The sequence below is a fragment of the Lissotriton helveticus genome, chromosome 1_1, assembly GCF_964261635.1.
Source record: "Lissotriton helveticus chromosome 1_1, aLisHel1.1, whole genome shotgun sequence".
NCBI lineage: Eukaryota > Metazoa > Chordata > Amphibia > Caudata > Salamandridae > Lissotriton > Lissotriton helveticus.
The window spans coordinates 1,998,451,023-1,998,475,089 of NC_136057.1; the positions used below are offsets into that span (position 1 = coordinate 1,998,451,023).

Consider the following 24,067-nt stretch of genomic DNA (forward strand, 5'->3'; position numbering starts at 1 on the left):
CCCTCTGTCTAATTTTCCACGAATATTTTAGCTGTGTAACAGAGATGTACTGTGAAAAACATCAAAGAAGGAAAAGCAATTCTATGTCTAAACTGATGTGGTATCCTCGTACTGGTAAATACCATTATTTACGGTGAGTGATTATTTGCTTAAAGAAAAAGAATTAAAGAAATGGGTGAAAAAAAAGCATATATAATATATAATATATATATATATATATATATATATATATATATATATATATATATATATATACATACACACACATATATATCGCCTTATGCATAGTTCAGAGAATTTTAGATCTAAAACTATGTTCCTCCATTAACCAACTGAGTAATTTTATATGTGATTATTACTCTAATGTACTTCAAGAAAGTACATACAAATTTGCAGCCGGAAAACTGCCAGTTTCTTCCCAAAAGTGGTTGCACAACTTATGAAGGGAAGCCTTGGTCTCTAAGACAGATTTCCTGAGACAGCCGCAACACCAATATCCATAAGAATCTGCTACCTGCTAGTAGCTTGGAAAAAGAAACAAGCAAGGTAAAAAGCGGACCACCAAAGCTTGGACTTCTGCAAAATTCGGGGGGAAAGTTTTTTACTTTTAAGGAAAAAACAATATTCTTCTAAATAGCAGGTAAAGTATTTCCGAGATTATGGATTTGAAGGTTTTTTAGGTCTCGCCTGTCGATGCGCATGCGCATCGAGCTTGCGAGACTATGGGGGCTTAAACAGTCTTTAACCAACTTGCAAGGAATCGTGGCGATTCCTTGCAGTGCCCGTGAAAAAGCGCGTGCACATGCCCCCAGCCGCCTGCCTTGCATGTATTTTCCCTCAGCCTCCCTCCCGCGGGCAGCTTGGCCTCGGGTATTCACCCCAGCGCGACTTCTCCTCCCCCCTAATTACATGCCTGCTGTTTACTTCTTTCACGGCCACTCTCTCGCACATCAAAGGCTGCTCACACACACCATATGCCTGCTCCCCTCCCCCACCCCCCACGCCTCGCAACAGACTTCATTGGAATGCGCTCCATGCATTCTCCCCTCCCTTTCAGCCTCTTTCCCAGCTCCAAGCCGGACCCTCCTTTCTCACCTCCTCTTTCTTTATTTACAGGGAGAACTTGTATTTTTCCCCGAGGCAACCAGTTCTGACACTGCCCGTCCCAGCACACACCAACTTAGAGCTTGACTTGTACTGACGCTGTCACCCCAGCAGACATGCAATCTGCATCAAGCATCCATATGCATCAAACATCCACAAGCAACAGACATCCACAAACATCAGACATCCACAAGCATCACAAGCAGCAGACATCCACAAGCGTCAGGCATCCACAAGCGTCAGGCATCCACAAGCGTCAGGCATCCACAAGCGTCAGGCATCCACAAGCGTCAGACATCCACAAGCATCACAAGCAGCAGACATCCACAAGCAACAGACATCCACAAGCATCACAAGCAGCAGACATCCACAAGCAACAGACATCCACAAGCATCACAAGCAGCAGACATCCACAAGCAACAGACATCCACAAGCATCAGACATCCACAAGCATCACAAGCAGCAGACATCCACAAGCATCAGACATCCACAAGCATCACAAGCATCAGACATCCACAAGCATCACAAGCATCAGACATCCACAAGCATCACAAGCATCAGACATCCACAAGCATCAGACATCCACAAGCATCAGACATCCACAAGCATCAGACATCCACAAGCAACAGACATCCACAAGCATCAGACATCCACAAGCATCAGACATGCTTAGCATCAGACATCCACAAGCATCAGACATGCTTAGCATCAGACATGCTTAGCATCAGACATGCTTAGCATCAGACATCCACAAGCATCAGACATCCACAAGCATCAGACATCCACAAGCATCAGACATCCACAAGCATCAGACATCCACAAGCATCAGACATCCACAAGCATCAGACATCCACAAGCATCACAAGCATCAGACATCCACCAGCATCAGACATCCACAAGCATCAGACATCCACAAGCATCACAAGCATCAGACATCCACAAGCATCACAAGCATCAGTCATCCACAAGCATCAGACATCCACAAGCATCAGACATCCACAAGCATCAGACATCCACAAGCATCACAAGCATCAGACATCCACAAGCATCACAAGCATCAGACATCCACAAGCATCAGACATCCACAAGCATCAGACATCCACAAGCATCAGACATCCACAAGCATCAGACATCCACAAGCATCAGACATCCACAAGCATCAGACATCCACAAGCATCAGACATGCTTAGCATCAGACATCCACAAGCATCAGACATGCTTAGCATCAGACATCCACAAGCATCAGACATTCACAAGCATCAGACATCCACAAGCATCAGACATTCACAAGCATCAGACATCCACAAGCATCAGACATCCACAAGCATCACAAGCAGCAGACATCCACAAGCATCAGGCATCCACAAGCATCAGACATCCACAAGCATCAGACATCCACAAGCATCAGACATCCACAAGCATCAGACATCCACAAGCATCAGACATCCACAAGCATCAGACATCCACAAGCATCAGACATGCTTAGCATCAGACATGCTTAGCATCAGACATCCACAAGCATCAGACATCCACAAGCATCAGACATCCACAAGCATCAGACATCCACAAGCATCACAAGCAACAGACATCCACAAGCATCAGACATCCACAAGCATCACAAGCATCAGACATCCACAAGCATCAGACATCCACAAGCATCAGACATCCACAAGCAACACAAGCATCAGACATCCACAAGCATCACAAGCATCAGACATCCACAAGCATCAGACATCCACAAGCATCAGACATCCACAAGCATCAGACATCCACAAGCATCAGACATCCACAAGCATCAGACATCCACAAGCATCAGACATCCACAAGCATCAGACATCCACAAGCATCAGACATCCATCAGACATCCACAAGCATCACAAGCATCAGACATCCACAAGCATCACAAGCATCAGACATCCACAAGCATCACAAGCATCAGACATCCACAAGCATCACAAGCATCAGACATCCACAAGCATCACAAGCATCAGACATCCACAAGCATCAGACATCCACAAGCATCAGACATCCACAAGCATCAGACATCCACAAGCATCAGACATCCACAAGCATCAGACATCCACAAGCATCACACATCCACAAGCATCACACATCCACAAGCATCAGACATCCACAAGCATCACAAGCATCAGACATCCACAAGCATCAGACATCCACAAGCATCAGACATCCACAAGCATCAGACATCCACAAGCATCAGACATCCACAAGCATCAGACATCCACAAGCATTAGACATGCTTAGCATCAGACATCCACAAGCATCAGACATGCTTAGCATCAGACATCCACAAGCATCAGACATGCTTAGCATCAGACATCCACAAGCAACAGACATCCACAAGCATCAGACATCCACAAGCATCACAAGCAGCAGACATCCACAAGCATCAGACATCCACAAGCATCAGACATCCACAAGCATCAGACATCCACAAGCATCAGACATCCACAAGCATCAGACATCCACAAGCATCAGACATCCACAAGCATCACAAGCATCAGACATCCACAAGCATCACAAGCATCAGACATCCACAAGCATCACAAGCAGCAGACATCCACAAGCATCAGGCATCCACAAGCGGCAGGCATCCACAAGCGGCAGACATCCACAAGCGGCAGACATCCACAAGCATCAGACATCCACAAGCATCAGACATCCACAAGCATCAGACATCCACAAGCATCAGACATCCACAAGCATCAGACATCCACAAGCATCAGACATCCACAAGCATCAGACATGCTTAGCATCAGACATCCACAAGCATCAGACATGCTTAGCATCAGACATCCACAAGCATCAGACATCCACAAGCATCAGACATTCACAAGCATCAGACATCCACAAGCATCAGACATTCACAAGCATCAGACATCCACAAGCATCAGACATCCACAAGCATCAGACATCCACAAGCAACAGACATCCACAAGCAACAGACATCCACAAGCAACAGACATCCACACCCTCACTCACCCTCACCCTCACTCACCCTCAACACCTCATCCTCAACCCCTCACACTCACCCTCACTCACCCTCACCCTCACTCACCCTCACCCTCACTCACCATCAACCGCTCACCCTCACTCACCTTCACCCTCACTCACCCTTACCCTCACTCACCCTCAACACCTCACCCTCAACTCCTCACCCTCAACCCCTCACTCACCCTCACTCACCCTCACTCACCCTCACTCACCCTCACTCACCCTCACTCACCCTCAACACCTCACCCTCACTCACCCTCAACTCCTCACCCTCACCGCCTCACCGTCACTCACCCTCACCCTCACTCACCCTCAACACCTCACCCTCACTCACCCTCAACCCCACAGCCTCACTCACCCTCACCCTCACCCTCACTCACCCTCAATAATCCCTCACCCTCACCCTCACTCACCCTCAACACCTCACCCTCACCCTCACTCACCTTCACCCTCACTCACCCTCACCCTCAACACCTCACCCTCACCCTCATCACCCTCACCCTCATCACCCTCACTCACCCTCACCCTCATCACCCTTACTCACCCTCCACACCTCACCCTCATCACCCTCACCCTCACTCACCCTCAACTCCTCACCCTCACTCACCCTCAACACCTCAACCTCACTCACCCTCACTCACCCTCACTCACCCTCACTCACCCTCAACTCCTCATCCTCAAGCCCTCACCCTCACTCACCCTCAATAATCCCTCACCCTCACTCACCCTCAACACCTCACCCTCACCCTCACTCACCCTCACTCACCTTCACCCTCACTCACCCTCACCCTCAACACCTCACCCTCACCCTCATCACCCTCACTCACCCTCACTCACCCTCACCCTCATCACCCTCACTCACCCTCCACACCTCACCCTCATCACCCTCACCCTCACTCACCCTCAACACCTCAACCTCACTCACCCTCTCCCCTGCTGCACTCTCCTGCTCTCTAGAGATGTGGCATAACGACCAGAGCTGCCATATAAGTCACGTAAATACAAAACATGTTGCATTCCAAATGCTATAGGTGTCACATTCGCGAAAGTTATAACTATTGGCATTGTAAATGACAAAGCCATCAATTTAGCAATTTTAACAACCAAAAAATAAATAATATGTCATTTACTAGACCAATAACTACAACTTTTCTAATGCGAGACCTATTGCATTCCAACCCCACTCATCCACGCAACCCCACTCACCCACGCAACGCCACTCACACCCGCAACGCCACTCACACACGCAACGCCACTCACACACGCAACGCCACTCACACACGCAACGCCACTCACACACGCAACGCCACTCACACACGCAACGCCACTCACACACGCAACGCCACTCACACACGCAACGCCACTCACACACGCAACGGCACTCACACACGCTACGCCACTCACACACGCTACGCCACTCACACACGCTACGCCACTCATCCACGCAACGCCACTCATCCACGCAACGCCACTCATCCACGCAACGCCACTCATCCACGCAACGCCACTCATCCATTTGCAAAACAAAAAAGGTCAAACTCTTCTATTGCGAGACCTATTGCATTTTCAATGCTTGTTTCCACATGGTACTCAACACCTAGGAAAAAGAAAATGTTATACTTTACCTCATCTTCTTTTAGTTGAAGTGATTGCCTAGTGTCCTGAAGTACTTTTTGCTCATACTGGATTTGCTGTTCTTTTTCAGTCAACAGCTTTTCTTGTTGAACCGTCACAGTGTTCTTTAACTTCAATTTTCCCACAAGTGTTTTCATTTCTCCTTGCAATTTCTTAATGATTTCGTTGGCCTATAAAACATAATGAACAAGTGAGTGAGTCCCATCCACCCACACACACACACACAAAGAAATCGAATGGCAACTAAAACATTCATCCAGAACAATGTTTTTGAACATAATACTGATCACTTCATTTTTCAGTGCAGTTTCCACAATAGAAACACTTCTTGTTACATCTGAATACCATAGAAACATTTTTAAATAAATGAAAACTAACTGCAAAGAATGGTCACCATCTTTGCTACTTTAGAAGAACTTAATCATTTCAAATCATACTACTACTTTGGGAAATTTTGGAATCCCCCGTTTGCCCATATCGCAGAGAATTTATTTGGATTTCCTTTTTTCAAATTATTTTATCCCCGAAAACCAGCACGTTTTATGTGATGTGGAAAAAACATTGATAACACACTTGAAAACTTAAACAGGCTAATCAAATCCTGGTGGAGCATTACTAGACTCAGAATGCGGTTCAATTTTTAATTAGGTCATATAACCTATGGTAGCTTTCACAAATCTCAGTTGTAAAATGTTTATGAAGACCAGAAGTACTAGCTGTAAAGCAGTCCCCATTAATTACGAGACACAGTGGGCAGAATCATGTTGTTTCTCTATCACAATCTTTTTAATTAACTTAAGTGTATCATTAGAAAAATAGCATGGAAAATGTAAAAAGAGAAAGTGAATGTAAAAGAAATAAAACACAAAGATGCAGAAAGAAAACTTAATTCAAGGTTGAAATTAAACTTTTCCAGACCACAAGCAACATAAAACTTAATTATTGCACTCTGACATTGCTAGGTGCTGAGTACTTTATGTAGTCATGGCCTAAGGTAGTTAAAACTACTTAAATCTTTTGACCACTCCAATGTCAAGAATTAGTTTAAAAAGTCTACTAATTTGAAAGCTCAGATGGTTTTCAGGAGGTCTGAGGCATTTTGAAAATGTTGAAGCTTATCATCAAGTGATGATTAAATAATGCTGTTTTTGTTTATCTACTTCTTTCTTGATATTGCATACTAGGTTTGGAGGCATGGTAACTGCAGAAATTGGATTTTTATGGTTCTTATAAAATACAAAAACAAATTGAGAACAATGGAACTATGTATATGTAGTATTATTAATTAGTTATATAGTTGTACATTTAAGTCTTAAAAAATCACAATATTCTGCTCCCAAGTGCATGTTTAGGTCTTGTCTGAGACAGCGCATGCGCGGTCACTGGCGAGACCTTTTTTTTTTTTTTACTAAAATGGGGCTTAGAGCCCATCGATTGCTTACCAGTGGTTGGTTATCTCGTCACTCATTTCCTTGCTTTTTTGGTCAGCGCATGAGGGATTCACTTCCTCTTCGTGTGTCTGTTCCTCCCCTGGAGCTTGCCCAAGTATTGATTCCTTGCCCAGTGTCCTTCCACTGCTTGTGCTTTAGGGGCTACTTTATTTTAGTTGCAGCACTCCATAAGAGAGTTTATGCTTGTCCGCATTGTTGCTTCTGCCTCCCAGCATCATTTTGCTTGGCTTTAAATCTGTTCTCGCTGCCCGCCAGACATTTTCCTTTGTCCCCACCCTCTCTGCCCTTTCTCCATGTAAGTTTACCCCCATCCTCTATGCCATCCATGTTACTTTCTCTCCACTCGTTCACTTCGCTCCTACCTTCCGTACCATAAAGTGCTATTATGGGGGTTACCACTAGTCGAGTCATATTGATTTTTCGCTTCCTCCACTGCCTTCTGTGTTACTTGTTAGCTTGCCTTTCCTCCCTCACCCTCTCCCTCCTGTCAAGCACTGGCAAAGCCAATAGGCTGCACCTAGGCAAGAGTTATTGGCTTTGTCAATGTTTTAGCGGGAATGCTGTGCAGCAAGGATGAACGTTTTTTTAAAAAAAGAATGCGCTATAATGCGCCCAACCAGAGCTGACAGAGTCTAGCACTTTGTATTTGCTTTCAGCCATGCTGCTCTGCTGTACAACATAGGTAGAAAACATTTGCAAAGGCAATAACTCTCACATATACAAGCCCTATTGGCTTTGCCAATGCTTGTCAAGCTGTGTCTTACTGCAAGAAAATACTCACTTTACTTGTCAGCAAAAGTCATTCTTTCCATTTTGGAATATACTTATCTATGTTTTTGCATCTTAAGAAGCTAATGGAGACCGTCTTTAAAAAAAATCTGAGAAAAGTGGAGGCAACATAGCATGAAGAGAGCTTTATTCCGTATCCAGAGAAACATGATAGCATAGGCTGTAAGATATATATAGTTGAGTATTTGTGGATATACAAAATGTAGCTACAAGTGATGAGGCTCATGGTATAAACCTGAGAAAGATACTTTGGCTGTTCCACTACGAACTGAGAGTGGACGCATACAGGTCTTACAAGGTAATCTAAGGATGTGAGCCGAAAATGAACTAGCCATGAAAAAACGCTTTTTTTTTTAATAGGTATTATCAAAAAGAGAACTAATTCATAAATACAGCAGCATCTTAAATAAAAGTACATACAACAGAAAGGAAATAAATACATTAAACATAAGTAAAAATAGCTTAGATATGATTCACAAATACACAAAATTCATGCCAGAGCAAGACTCCTGCTACAATCTCTCAAAACAACTGTTTGGTGGGCCTGGTACTGAAGGGCCCGAAGCCGACAACGGCAGACGGGTACAGCCTGAACCTCTGTTCCTGCTGATGAGTACTGCGGGATCTTGGTTAGGGACTTTACAGGGACCTGCCTCCTTAGCCCCGCTGCACTCGGGTAGCAATTGCGAATTCATGTGGTATTAGGTCCCGAGGCACCACGGACTGGTGGACTTGTGGCCCGAGGTGAATGCAGTGGAATGCACTAGTGGCAGTAATGCAGTAGACTTGTGTGGTGCTTAATTTGCACCTTGGTGCTCGGGCCGGATCGGCTGTGGCCACTCTGTACTTGAATCAATCATTGGAAGGGGGAGGGGGTTGATTGTTGCCCACCTCTCCTGTTACTCTCAAACACCCCCTTTCCTCCTTGCACCCGGGAACTCTATCACGGATGGCCAGATGCCCATACTGTGTGGCTGAGGTCTTATCTCGAGAGGTGACACAGTTACTCAAGGGCTCCGACATCCACGGAGATGGATACGCTGTTGGACGTCTGGTCACAAATGACCTACACTGACATGCAGGGATACCCAGGTCTCCCGGGCCCCCTGGCTGCCATATCTATCCTGCCCCCTGTCTGATCGGTTTCCTGCCTCACACATTGCTAGTGTCCAGCCCTACGGTACCTATGGATTGGTGAATAACTGTGTACTGGGATCTGTTGCAAGACCTGCGCTGCTGCATCCAGGGGTGGATCCATACTTGGAGGAGTCTGCGCCAGCTGCGGGCTGGCTGCTCATGGTGCCTGTGTGGCAAGTGGGCCAGTTTCACCTAGGCCACTCTTCTGTGTGCAGCTGGGCCACTGGACTCGAATGAGGGGTCGCGGGAAGCCTCTCCGCCCACCTGGCCTGACCAAAAGGGACTGACTAAAAGGAACCGGTAAACAGTCCCCCACCTGATGCTACAGAGAATGCAGGGGGCTCTGAGACCCTGTCTGAGCAGCCCTCTGCAGCAGACTTAGGAATGATCCTTAAGGCAGTCCAAGACTCGAGAGAGGCTGTGAAGTCCAAAGTTGATGGTCTCCGAGTGGACTTCTCTCTGCTGCGTGAAGAGAGCTACACTAAGTAGTAGAGTGACCGAAGCAGAGACGCGGATCTTCATGGTTGAAGATGAAGTCGCTACTCTCAAGCATCATGTATTGAAATTATCCACCTAGGTGGCCACCCTCACCGAAAGGGCGGAAGATGCTGAAAACCACTTGAGGCGTGACAACCTCCGACTTGTAGGTCTTCCCGAGTCCTTAAGCCTGGCTGAGACGCTACAGGAATGGTTCTGTTCCTGCCTTTGGAAGCTTTCACAGCTATTAATCATTGAAGGGCACACCGTTCCTGGCTTCCAGGTCCCCGGTTGGGGTCATGCCTCGGCCTGTGATACTGCCACTGCTTAACTTTAGAGACCGGGTGTTAGACCCGTCTGCTTCGGAGAGTCCCCTCACCACTATGATTTCTTTTGTTCCCCTGTACCTCCCAAAATTTGTCGCTTTTTATTTGTCTACCAGGACTTATGTGTTGTTTCATGGGGTTAGATGTTCCTTGACGCCCAGTTGCTCACAAGGTTTGTGGCACCTATTTACAAGGCGCCTGGCCCAAACCTGTGGCATTACAAGCTGGGGTTGTCAACCTGTGTAAATGAACTTAAAATGGTGGACACCCTTTTTCCTCATGTGAAGTGACTCCCATTGGAGCCTTCATGAACCCTGGCCTTTTGAGGTTTTGGCGCCCTTTGTTTGGCGCGCATTTCTGACAGGAATTCCTTTATTTTCCTCAGGTACACAAAATGGCTGCTCTAGAACCCCAGTACGGTGGCTGTGAGTGTCCTAAATACCCCTCAAGAGTGCCATGTCATTGTCACAGTCAGAGAAGGTTCTAGAACCTTCTGGCTCGTGCCAGTACCCCAGGGCACTGGCTATATAAGGCCCAGTCCCTGGCGGCCATTTTAGATGATGGAGATTAGTTCAGACTAGAGAAGAGATTCCAGACTTGACACCAGATTGACACCTGCCCTGTTGACCCCTGAGGTGGCTGGTAGCGCAGGCAGTAGAGCAGCAAAGGGTTGCTGGCGTTGTGTCTGACTGGCGTTCCAGTCAGCTACGTGAGAAGTGACCTAGCGCCTACAGCGCCTGCCCAGCGAGTACCTCATTGCCCCCAAAGACTGTGGCCAGATTCGTGTGCCTCTCCGCCCCCCCGGTGGTGAACTGTGATCGATTTATCGAGTCGCGAGGCGAGAGCAAGTCCGCCGCGACCGCGATCGTCAGCTGTGCCCCCTTCGCGACAGGTGCCTCTAGAGGGGAGCTCGGACGTCTTCGAGCCCCACCAGCGTAGAGCGCTTCCTGCGCAGATTGAAGGTGAGGTGGTGCACCGGGGCGGGGAAAGGCCGGCCTTCGTTGGGCAGGACTAGCGTCTCTGCCACTCCCCAGTGACCCGGGAGCTGTAGCTGTGGGCGGGAACCACCCTGAATGCGGAAGTCGGAGGGAGGTCCGTGGAGCCCCTGAGAGCCCCGTTGCTAACGAGAGGAGTGCTGTGCCCGACTGAATCGTATCTTGATTGCAGCCGATGTGAGGTGGGCCCGTTTCCTCATAGTGAATGCAGCGTTGTGAAGGAACTGTGAACCGGCATTCATTTGACTGTGCGCGAAGGTTGTGTGACCTCTCCGGCAGCCCGTTCGTCAGTCTAATGACTTTGAACTGGTGCCGCCTGTGCTCAAGTGGTGCTAAAGCCCGTAGGCGCGCATAGACTTCACCGGCAAAGCAGAGATCCTATCCCGGTGACCGCCGAGTGCAAATGATGTATTTACTGTGTTTTCTTGCCTTCTAGATATACGCGCATACGCCTTGAGTGATTATTAAAGAGTCCCAAACCTTATTTTGTGCTCAGAGAAGCCGTATACCTGGTCATTGAAAACAGCATAAATTGTAAGAGTTATCTTTCCCATTTGAAACGTATTGCAGATGTAATGATTCTAAAGTATTTAATTGGTGGCAGCGATACCAGAAGAAACATGTGGTTGTTTATTTAAATGAACCAATATTTATTCTGATATTTATTCTGATATTTATTCTAATATTTATTGTGATACTCATTCCTGAAGTTATTCCATTTATTAATACTATTTATTACCAGAACTGTATGACCAAAAGAAATGTATATGTGCTTTCCCAGTCAACCCTATTTACAACAAAGAACTTTTATATAAAGGAATCGTATTTTTCTACAGCAGTGGTGTGGTGTCCTTCTTTTTGGTGTGGATGTACAAGGAGTTATTATTGGGTCAGAGCCGGCTTAACACTACAGCCTTCACTTGCCTTGTCACTTGAGCCAAGCTACCCCCTTTGTGCTGGGCTTGCCCATCGCAGGTCCAACATAAAATTGGTGCTCAGCGGGTGGGATTGCGAGCCGTGCTTGTTTTGAACCCCATAATAATTCAGTGTGCACCACAGGTACACACCCGGAGTTTTCTCCTAGCGGCCCTCCAATTCAACGTTTTATTTTTTCCAAATTCTTTCCTGGAGGTGGGTGGAAGTGACCCTCAAAGTTCTTATCCTGGTCACCTACTTCGGGGTGGTGGTCCACACTTTTCACTGACGAGATGGAATTCGAAATGTCAGAGCTGGAGACCTATACTGTGGCACAGCTCAAGGATTTCTGTCAGGAGAGGGGAGTGTTTGTCAGGCGAGGGGCCAAAAGAGAGGAGCTCCGTACTAGTCTGCGAGCATGGGTGGAAGCACACACGGAGGGAACGGTGGAGGAGGAGGAATCGGACAGAGGTACTGTCATTGATAGGACTGCGGAATGTCCCCCGGGGGTGGGTGAGATGTCAATCAGCCCCAAAGCAACCTCACGGGAGGGCAGCAGTGTGTCATCGAGAGGGTTGTCAGAAACCGAGTTAGCTGACAGGAGAGAGGAAAGACTGTTAAGGTGGGAAATAGCAAAAATGGAGTTGGAAGAAAGGAGGGAGGGGAGGAGGTTGGAACATGAGTCCAAGCTGGAGATGGAAAGGAAAAGGATGGAACACGAGTTCAAGCTACGAGAACTCGAATTCCAGGCCCCTAACATCACTCCGAAGGGTGTCGAGTCAAAGGAATTTGCTAGGGAGCCCAGGCCCCATTTACCCAAGGACGTAGTCGCCAGTTATACCGCTGGAGACGACATAGCCAAGTGGCTGGCAGCCTATGAGGTCTCCTTAAGAGCCCATGGGATCCATGAGAAGCATTGGGGTGGTGGATTATACCGGTACATGCCTCCGACAGGTAGGGATGCCCTATTGGCCCTAGACCGGGAGGAACAGATTAATTACCCCGCCATGAAGGTGGCGCTCATCAGGAAGTTTGGGTTGACCCCCGAGAAATACCGGCAAAGGTTTAGGGGCAGCCACAAGCTGAGCTCACAGAATTGGGTTGACTTCCTGGATTTTGCTAAGAAAGCCCTGGATGGGTGGGTACAAGGTAATGAGGTGGAGGACTATTGAGGGTTGTACGACCTGATACTCAAGGAACATCTACTCGAGAAATGTCTTCCCGAGCTGAGGCAACACCTGGTAGACAGCAAACTTACTTGCCCCCGTAAGCTTGCTGAGGAGGCGGACATTTGGGCAAGTACCCGAGTGTCCACGAAGGGGACGGGAGGAGATTCTCAGAAGTCCGGACAGGGCGCTCCCCAGAAGAAAGAGGGGGGAGATAACAAGAAGCAGGAGTTCTCCAAAGGCCCCCAAAATACCTTTAAGGGGAAAAGTTTCTTCTCCACTTCTAAGGCTAACCCGCAGAAGAACCCTAATCCTGGCCAGAGTCAGCAGCCAAGGGTTATCCATTGCTATGAGTGCGGTGGTATTGGACATTATAAGGGAGACGTGAAATGCCCAAAGAGACCACCCCCTCCCACTGGAGGAAAGGCCCCGGGAGTCGCTAGTGTAGCGCTCGGGGAGGAGATGCCCTTAGTTAAGGGGGGGGAGTGGGCGGGTGTCACCTTAGTGTCCCGGGGTGATCGGGAGGTGGTTCCAAAGATCCAGGTGCCCTCAAATACTACCAAGTATGGGCAATGGGTCACCATCAATGGCCATAGAGGGGAAGCTCTGAGAGATACAGGAGCCAGTATGACTATGGTAAGGAGTCATCTGGTGTCCTCAGAGCAGGTGATTCCAGGCGTACTTCATCCAGCCGCGATGGCTGACGGCAGAATGGGCCACTATCCTGTGGCCGAGGTTCCCTTTGAGTGGGGAGGGGTTGCAGGTTCACTTCGAGTTGCCGTAAGCCCCGCCGTGCCAGTCGATTGTCTGCTGGGCAATGATATGGAGCACAATGCTTGGAAGGAGGTGGAATACCGGACTCATACTGAGATGCTGGGTACACCTGATTGGGCCTGTGTGAGTACCAGGTCTGCGGCTGCTCGGGAGGAGAAGTCGCGTGGGTTGGAGCCTGGAACAATGGCCCACCCAGCTGCTGATGAGGGAACATTTCGAGGACAGGAGGAGCCTGCCTCGATGTCCATGCCCCGTGAGACGGATAGGCCACCTGTGGAGGTGGACCCGGAGTCCGCGGAGGAGGACATGGTTCCGTTGGAGGACTTGCCTATCCCCGCTGAGTGGCGAGTGGATGTCACCGATGACATCCGGGCCCTGCTGGACAACGGTGAAACAGCGGCCCTCATCCTCCTAGACCTCTCCGCGGCGTTCGACACAGTCTGCCACCGCACCCTAGTGCAGCGCCTCAGCAACATCGGAATCCAGGAGAAGGCACTGGAGTGGATCATCTCCTTCCTCGCTGGAAGGACACAGAGTCCGCCTACCACCGTTCAGTTCTGCAGCCACGGAGGTCATCTGCGGCGTTCCTCAGGGCTCCTCGCTCAGCCCCACCCTCTTCAACGTCTACATGAGCCCCCTTGCGGCCATCGCACGCCAACACAACCTCAACATCATCTCCTACGCCGACGACACCCAGCTGATCCTCTCCCTGACCAACGACCCCGCCGCCGCCAGAACCAACCTCCACGAAGGGATGAAAGACGTAGCCGAGTGGATGACGACCAGCCGCCTGAAACTGAACTCAGACAAGACGGATGTCCTCATCCTGGGTTCCTCGCCCTCCGCCTGGGACGACTCCTGGTGGCCCCCCGCCCTGGGCACCGCACCCAAACCGACAGACCACGCACGCAACCTGGGCTTCATACTGGACTCCTCCCTCTCCATGACCAGACAAGTCAACGCCGTCTCCTCGTCATGCTTCAACATCCTACGCATGCTACGGAAGATCTTCCTGTGGATCCCCACCGAGACCAGGAAGATGGTCACCCAGGCCCTCGTCACCAGCCGACTGGACTACGGCAACGCCCTCTACGCCGGAACCACCGCCAAGCTCCAGAAGAGACTCCAGCGGATCCAGAACGCCTCAGCCAGACTCATCCTCGACATCCCCCGACGCAGCCACATCTCCGGACATCTGAGAGACCTGCACTGGCTCCCCGTCAACAAGAGAATCATCTTCCGTCTCCTCACCCACGCACACAAAGCCCTACACGACCAAGGCCAGAGCTACCTCAACAACCGCCTCAACTTCTACGCTCCCAAACGCCACCTCCGATCGACCAACCACGCCCTCGACGCCGTCCCCCGCATCCGAAGAGCGAGAACAGGAGGAAGGTCCTTCTCCTACCTGGCCGCCAAGACCTGGAACACCCTCCCTCCCGACCTTCGCCTGACCCAAGACCACCTCTCCTTCAGGAAGAAGCTCAAGACCTGGCTGTTCGAGCAGTAGCGGTACCCCCCCCAAGCGCCTTGGTACCCTCCGGGTGAGTAGTGCGCTCTATAAATGCCTTGATTGATTGATTGATTGATTGAGGACCATCCAGGGAGGAACTGAGCAAGGGACAAAGGGAATGTCCCACCCTCGAGGGTCTGAGGCAACAGGCTGAAGCCCAGGCAGCAGGTAACGAGTCTGGGAACTATCGTGTTTACTGGGAGGATGGTCTCATCTACAGTGAACCCAGGGCGCCAGTGCACGGATTGTCACGGGCCCTGGTAGTCCCACAGTGTTACCGAGCCTTCCTATTAGAGTTGGCTCATGAGATTCCCTTGGCAGGACACTTGGGTCAGGACAAGACCTTTGCCCGGCTTGTCCCCCACTTTTATTGGCCTCGAATGAGGGTGGCGTCCGACACATACTGTCGGTCGTGCGTGTCATGCCAAGCCAGTGGAAAAACAGGGACGAAGCTGAAGGCTCCCCTGGAACCACTTCCCGTCGTTGGCACCCCCTTTGAAAGGGTGGGCATCGACATTGCTGGGCCCCTAGATCCACCTACATCATCCGGTCACAGGTTTATCCTGGTCCTGGTGGATCACGCCACAAGGTATCCAGAGGCAATTCCTCTGAGAACCATTACCGCACCAGTAGTGGCCAAGGCCCTGATGGGGATCTTTACCCGAGTGGGATTCCCCAAGGAAGTTGTGTCCGACAGGGGGACCAACTTCCTGTCAGCATATATGCGGGCCATGTGGAAGGAGTGTGGAGTGACTTATAGGTTCACCACTCCTTATCACCCACAGACCAATGGTCTTGTGGAAAGGTTCAACCAAACCTTGAAGGGTATGATCAGAAGTCTACCCGAAAGCCTGCGGAGGAAATGGGACGTCCTCCTACCCTGTTTGCTCTTTTCCTACAGGGAAGTGCCGCAAAAGGGAGTGGGCTTCAGCCCCTTCGAGCTTTTGTACGGGCACCCTGTACGTGGACCTCTCAGCCTGGTGAGGGACTCCTGGAAAAAGTCTCCCCGGAAAGTTCCCCAGGATGTGGTGAGCTACATGCTGGCCTTCCGAAGCCAAATGGCTAAGTTGTGGAAGCAAGCTTCTGACAACTTGGAAGCCAGTCAGGCAGTTATGAAAGCGTGGTATGACCACAACGCTCACCCAGTGGAGTTGGAGCCTGGCCAGAAGGTGTGGGTGATGGAGCCTGGAGAGCTGAGTGCCCTCCAGGATCGTTGGACAGGCCCCTACGAGGTATTGGAGAAGAAGGGCAAGTCTACCTATCTGGTGGACGTAAAGACCCCTCGGCATCCGCATCGGGTGTTACATGCCAATCGCCTCAAGCCCCACTACGAGAGGCCCGAAGTCATGTTGGTTATGGTGACTGACGGATCGGAGGAAGAGGACACGGAGCCTCTCCCCGACCTTTTTGCGTCTCAAGAAAAGGATGGGTCAGTGGACGGAGTGAAACTCTCGCCAACCCTGACTCCTGAGCAGCAGGAGGAATGTCGCCAGGTCTTGGGGTCATTCGCTCCTCTGTTCTCCCTTGTCCCGGGTAAGACTCACTTGTGTACCCATGACGTGGACACAGGGGACAGCCCACCTGTGAAGTCAAAGTCTTACCGGCTGTCTGACAAGGTGAAGGCCAGTATCCAAAGCGAAGTAGCTAAGATGCTGGAGCTAGGAGTCATCGAACCTTCAAGTAGCCCTTGGTCTAGCCCGGTGGTGTTAGTTCCTAAAGCTGCCCCACCTGGCACCACACCAGAATTGAGATTGTGTGTGGACTACCGAGGACTAAATTCGGTAACCAAAACGGATGCTCATCCGATCCCTCGGGCGGATGAATTGATTGACCGGTTGGGAGCTGCCCAATATCTCAGTACCATTGACCTCACTGCAGAGTACTGGCAGATTCCCATGTCTAATGGAGCCAAGGAAAGGTCAGCCTTCTCCACACCTGATGGACACTACCAGTTTTGCGTCATGCCCTTTGGGCTCAAGAACGCTCCTGCCACTTTTCAGCGGCTGGTGAACACGATCCTCACCGGGATGGAGTCATTCTCTGCTGCTTACTTGGATGACATAGCTGTCTTCAGTAGCAGCTGGGAGGATCACTTGCAGCACTTGCAAGCCGTTCTCCAGACCCTGGAACGGGCTGGCTTGACGATCAAGGCCAGCAAATGTCAGATTGGACAGGGGTCGGTAGTGTACTTAGGACACTTGGTGGGCCGGGGAACGGTGCAGCCCCTTCAGGCGAAGATTAAGGCAATCATGGCCTGGAAACCCCCCAAGACCCAGACTGAGGTCCGAGCCTTCCTGGGCCTCACAGGTTACTACAGACGATTCGTGAAGGGGTATGGCACTATCGTGGCACCCCTTACAGAACTCACGGCCAAAAAGCAACCCAGGAGAGTCATTTGGACGGAGGCTTGCCAGCGAGCCTTCGACACTCTGAAACAAGCATTGTGTAAAGCTCCACTCCTGAAGGCTCCAGATTTTTCAAAAGAGTTCATTGTCCAGACAGATGCATCCGACATTGGCATTGGGGCGGTGCTATCGCAACTCAATGAAGAGGGTCTGGATCAGCCCGTGGTCTTTCTGTCACGAAGACTGCTTCCCCGGGAACAGAGGTGGAGTACCATCGAGCGGGAAGCCTTTGCGGTGGTCTGGGCACTGAAGAAGCTGCGACCATATTTGTTTGGTTCACACTTCCTTGTTCAGACAGACCACCGACCCCTTCGTTGGCTCATGCAAATGAAGGGGGAAAATCCCAAACTGTTGAGGTGGTCTATCTCCCTACAGGGAATGGACTTTCGGGTGGAACACCGGCCCGGAGTTGACCACGCCAATGCAGACGGTCTCTCCAGGTATTTCCGCCTTAGTGTTGAGGACTCCCAAGGGGTTGGGTAGCTCTCCCCACTTTCAGCTGGGGGGGACGCGTGTTAGACCCGTCTGCTTCTGAGAGTCCCCTCACCACTATGATTTCTTTTGTTCCCCTGTACCTCCCAAAATTTGTCGCTTTTTATTTGTCTACCAGGACTTTCTATGTGTTGTTTCATGGGGTTAGATGTTCCTTGACGCCCAGTTGCTCACAAGGTTTGTGGCACCTATTTACAAGGCGCCTGGCCCAAACCTGTGGCATTACAAGCTGGGGTTGTCAACCTGTGTAAATGAACTTAAAATGGTGGACACCCTTTTTCCACATGTGAAGTGACTCCCATTGGAGCCTTCATGAACCCTGGCCTTTTGAGGTTTTGGCGCCCTTTGTTTGGCGCGCATTTCTGACAGGAATTCCTTTATTTTCCTCAGGTACACAAAATGGCTGCTCTAGAACCCCAGTATGGTGGCTGTGAGTGTCCTAAATACCCCTCAAGAGTGCCATGTCATTGTCACAGCCAGAGAAGGTTCTAGAACCTTCTGGCTCGTGCCAGTACCCCAGGGCACTGGCTATATAAGGCCCAGTCCCTGGCGGCCATTTTAGATGATGGAGATTAGTTCAGACTAGAGAAGAGATTCCAGACTTGACACCAGATTGACACCTGCCCTGTTGACCCCTGAGGTGGCTGGTAGCGCAGGCAGTAGAGCAGCAAAGGGTTGCTGGCGTTGTGTCTGACTGGCGTTCCAGTCAGCTACGTGAGAAGTGACCTAGCGCCTACAGCGCCAGCCCAGCGAGTACCTCATTGCCCCCAAAGACTGTGGCCAGATTTGTGTGCCTCTCCGCCCCCCCCGGTGGTGAACTGTGATCGATTTATCGAGTCGCGAGGCGAGAGCAAGTTCGTCGCGACCGCGATCGTCAGCTGTGCCCCCTTCGCGACAGGTGCCTCTAGAGGGGAGCTCGGACGTCTTCGAGCCCCACCAGCGTAGAGCGCTTCCTGCGCAGATTGAAGGTGAGGTGGTGCGCCGGGCGGGGAAAGGCCGGCCTTCGTTGGGCAGGACTAGCGTCTCTGCCACTCCCCAGTGACCCGGGAGCTGTAGCTGTGGGCGGGAACCACCCTGAATGCGGAAGTCGGAGGGAGGTCCGTGGAGCCCCTGAGAACCCCGTTGCTAACGAGAGGAGTGCTGTGCCCGACTGAATCGTATCTTGATTGCAGCCGATGTGAGGTGGGCCCGTTTCCTCATAGTGAATGCAGCGTTGTGAAGGAACTGTGAACCGGCATTCATTTGACTGTGCGCGAAGGTTGTGTGACCTCTCCGGCAGCCCGTTCGTCAGTCTAATGACTTTGAACTGGTGCCGCCTGTGCTCAAGTGGTGCTAAAGCCCGTAGGCGCGCATAGACTTCACCGGCAAAGCAGAGATCCTATCCCGGTGACCGCCGAGTGCAAATGATGTATTTACTGTGTTTCCTTGCCTTCTAGATATACGCGCATACGCCTTGAGTGATTATTAACGAGTCCCAAACCTTATTTTGTGCTCAGAGAAGCCGTATACCTGGTCATTGAAAACAGCATAAATTGTAAGAGTTATCTTTCCCATTTGAAACGTATTGCAGATGTAATGATTCTAAAGTATTTAATTGGTGGCAGCGATACCAGAAGAAACATGTGGTTGTTTATTTAAATGAACCAATATTTATTCTGATATTTATTCTGATATTTATTCTAATATTTATTGTGATATTTATTGTGATACTCATTCCTGAAGTTATTCCATTTATTAATACTATTTATTACCAGAACTGTATGACCAAAAGAAATGTATATGTGCTTTCCCAGTCAACCCTATTTACAACAAAGAACTTTTATATAAAGGAATCGTATTTTTCTACAGCAGTGGTGTGGTGTCCTTCTTTTGGGTGTGGATGTACAAGGAGTTATTATTGGGTCAGAGCCGGCTTAACACTACAGCCTTCACTTGCCTTGTCACTTGAGCCAAGCTACCCCCTTTGTGCTGGGCTTGCCCATCGCAGGTCCAACACCGGGATACTATCCTGCATGAGGCCTGCTCCCAACCAGGGTAAAGATTCAGAAAAAGGGGGGTTGTGATGAACAGAGTGTCTGAATTAAGCAGACCACTCTTACCCAGTCCAAAGATCAGGGCTTGATCCATCACCGTTATTTAGCTCACTGCCCCATCCCAGCTCAGAACCTGGCTATATGCAAATTAGTCTGTCCCTGGCCCAGTGCATCATGGGAACAGGGCAGACCAAACTACCAAGCCAATTCTTCACCAGAAAGGAGACAAGCTACCCCCTTTTCTGAATCCCAACCAGGGTAAAGGCATTCCAGTTTAAAGATACTCCTCTTCCCTGATTACAACAAGGCGGTGCAGCAGCGTTGCCCCTCTTTTAAGGAGGTGAAGCAGAAGCTCCGCCCTCTCAATTTTCACTATAAAGCTTCATTCTGGCTTCTCTTCGCGGCCGCTTGAAGGACATCTTTGAATCTAATAGCCTTTTTGTGATACCCCGGAGCAAGCATGGGAGCGGGCAATGGAACAGCTCCCTCCGAGACTATCTTTACCTGATGCACATCAAATTGGTGACCCCACTGGGACACTCGCTCATCAACGGAACAGGGGTGGTCGCTCCCGTTTCAGAAAGTCACAGGTGGATCAACAGGAGACGGGCACCTCGCCGGACCTGCAGCTTGCAAACTAAGGGCGGCTGGACGACAATGTGAGAGACACCCCACTGATTTTGCAGACCTTTTATGATGTCCGAGCTTTCTCAACCTACCTCACCTCCTTGATTACTGCTATTATATTTTTCAGTCTTACATTTCACTTGCATTACACTTGTTGGCAAAAATGGCAGGGGTGCCTTGGCGGGCTATTCTGGTCTCTACTTGTTCGCTAGGACACACACTTGCCCGGTTGCTAGTTCTTCAACACAACTCTTGTTGCCCCATGCCAAGACCTGATGCTGCTCTAGCTGCCCAGGCCCAGACATTTCTTGCTAACCTTGATTTTCACCTGTAAGCTGTCAGGAACATTCTCCTACTTAATGGGCACCTTGACACCATGGATGGGTACCCCTATTTTTTGATGCTGTAGATGTAGTTTGTTTAAGTGCGACAGATGCTTCCTGAGAAGGAGTGCAGGGTTGGGGAGATGTTCAGTTGGTCCTTTGGGCTGGGTTTGTTGTTCTAACCAGGTCTTTTCCTTTTCGCGGTATTTCACAGCAAATATTTCAAAGACTTCTCATGTATTTTTTTGACTGTGTCGACTACACCGTAGACAAATATTCATGGCCCTTGGCAGGACCTACAGCACTTTCCTCACTTATCATGTCCGTCCCTAACTTGATGGTGTTCTGGAATGCCAACAGTCTCATCAAGCGCGCTGCGGTGCTGCGTTATGTTAAGAGATCCAAGCCAGCAGTTGTCCTATTACAGGAAGCTCACCTCTTGGGCTCGCGATGCGTCTTTCTGGGCTGTTTTGGGTATGACAGGGTTTTTCACTCTGGGTTTGTGAGAGGCTCCCGGGGGGTAGCTATATTGCTACATAAATCCCTCTTTATGACGGTTAATAGGTTCAATAGGGATCCCCAGGGGCGATATGTGGGAGTGGAGTGTCGCCTGCCGGCCAAACACTATAGTTCATTTCTTGCTTTCCCCCCCCCCCACCATTGTTGCAACCCACTCTCCAGATGTTACAATCCTTTATCTTGACCCTCCTTGTGGGGATCACAGGGACTGGAGGGGTCTTTAATGCGGCACCTAACCCTAATATTGATGCCCCTTCCGTTTCGTATCCAGACCGATGCACTCCATTGATCTATTTATCCTCCTAAACAGATCCCATGGGGCTGTGTGATGCTTGGCGCTACTAGCATCCTGCAATATGAGCTTATACATACCAATAGGCAGCCCACAATATGCAATTGCGAACTGACCTGCTATGGCTGCCAGCTGCTAACCTCCTCTATGTCCAGTCGGTGCCCATTATTCCACGGGGCATCGGACGATACGCCTCTCTTAATTGAATGGCGGCTCGGCGCATCAACTTTAGCCCTGCCTTGAGATGCAGTGCCTAGCATCTGCAGGTCCCTGAATGCATCACATTTGTGGAGGAGCCGCTACAGGCCTTTTTCCATCTTAATGTGGGCATCCAGCAGGCAAAGCTTAAGGGGTCACATGAAGGGCTAGGCGCGGTATTGAGGCCCGCAGACTGGCGCGGATAGCTGATTTAGATGGCCAGATACTTTAGCTGAAGACCGACTGCAGCTGCAGTGATGCAGAGGAGATCGTCGCCACCTGGCTGTCGCCCACGCTGACCTGCGACAGGTCTCCCTTGATGAGGCGAAACAATGCTGGAGGGCCTCGACCCACAGAGTGTAAGAAGCAGGTGATAGATCTGGCAAGTTGTTATACTGGTTGGTGACCTGTGGAATCTGACAGGATTGCATCCGCATTTGGGATTAATCTAGACGCTACTGGGAGGGGCTGCCTGAGATTGCTCAGGCCTTCACAGGTTTCTACGAAGCTTTCTATGCCAGACACCGACAGCACTCACCAGAGAGAGATCATCCCGTTCTCTTTGATATTCCACTATCATCCATGCCTGACTAAGTCCAAGAATTAGATCAGGCCCTCTGTAGAGGAGATATACTCTGCTGTGTCGATCTTGCAATCGGGGGAAACTGCAGGCTCAGATGGTTACCCAATTGTGAATTACAAGCAGTGTACCAGTGGCAGTAATATCTGGATCCTTGGTAACAGATTTTGGTCATGTGCAGACACTGATTATGTGTGTGCGTGCCATGACCTCGGCCCCTCTCACGTATGGTCTGCCAGACTCCCTTCTAAATGAGGGTACAACACCTAGGAGAATCAGGAACACTCGACCCTGACGCATCTTCGGTCCAACCCAAAACCAGAGGAAAATCTAAGTAGGAGATTACCTAAAGGGGGCAAGGACCTGTGGGGATCCTGCTGAGTGGATCGCGGAAACGGAGTGTGAGATTCTGATCCATCTGGAATGCTGCCATCATTTGCCATTTGCCCTTGTGCGCTACTCGTGACCCCCATATGCCAGGTGGGAGCAGCAGGAAAGGATACGGGCCATCACCCTGGTGCCATGCTGTGAAGATAAAAGGGCAGTTGTCCTGTGCAATGTTGTGACCTGAAGAGGGCAAATGGCTTATTTGTGCCACTCTCAAACCCTGTATGCCAAGTGGGGGCGTCGCTGAAGGTTGAGGGCCCTCGACTCAGAGCATTCATGCAACGAGAGCAGGTCCATCAGCCTGTGCAGTGCGGTGTCCTGACGGGGCAGTCGCCCTGTAAGCAGCTGTATGCGAGCCCCTTCCTGCCAGGAAGAGGCCAGGATGAGGTGAAAGGGCCATCACCCTGCAACAATGTGAGCCCATGAAGAGAGTTGTGACCTGCAGATGAACAGCAAAAATTCAACTAAAGGAATCCAGGAGCACATAAGACCTGCCACCAGACTCAAGGAGACTTACTGTGTAACCAGGGGAGCGCCGTGCACGCCTGCCGCCTCAGCAGCATCCAGAGAATTAAAAGTAAAGCAGCAAGAGTTTAGACTTGCTGTGATACCATCGAGAAAGCGTGCTTATATACCAGCATGCCTCCATTACAGGAACAAGACATCCTGCTTCATAGGCGAGTTATGATTTTGTCATGAGTTTACTTTGTGTCCAGTGAATTGAAAGTCCTGAATGTCGTGATCAGCTCTTTAACCTGGACTGGCACATCCCTTAAAAACCAGGGAAAATCTTCAATGATAGGGGTAGTTCATGTCAGGTAAGGGGTTACAGCAAATGGCACGGTTGCAGTATGTTTTTTCCCCGAAACCAGGTAGACTCAATTTGTTCATTCGAGTTGCAGAATTTTATCGGA

General features: G+C 50.0%; 1 protein-coding gene across 1 annotated transcript in view; it reads right to left on the bottom strand.

The window, feature by feature from the left end:
- SASS6 (SAS-6 centriolar assembly protein) overlaps positions 1-24,067 on the bottom strand; it is a 208,140-nt gene that overhangs the window by 108,029 nt on the left and 76,044 nt on the right. Inside the window, exon 11 of the mRNA XM_078644440.1 lies at positions 5,745-5,924. Within this exon, the coding sequence (XP_078500566.1) occupies positions 5,745-5,924 (180 nt within the window). The remainder of the gene's footprint in view (positions 1-5,744; positions 5,925-24,067) is intronic.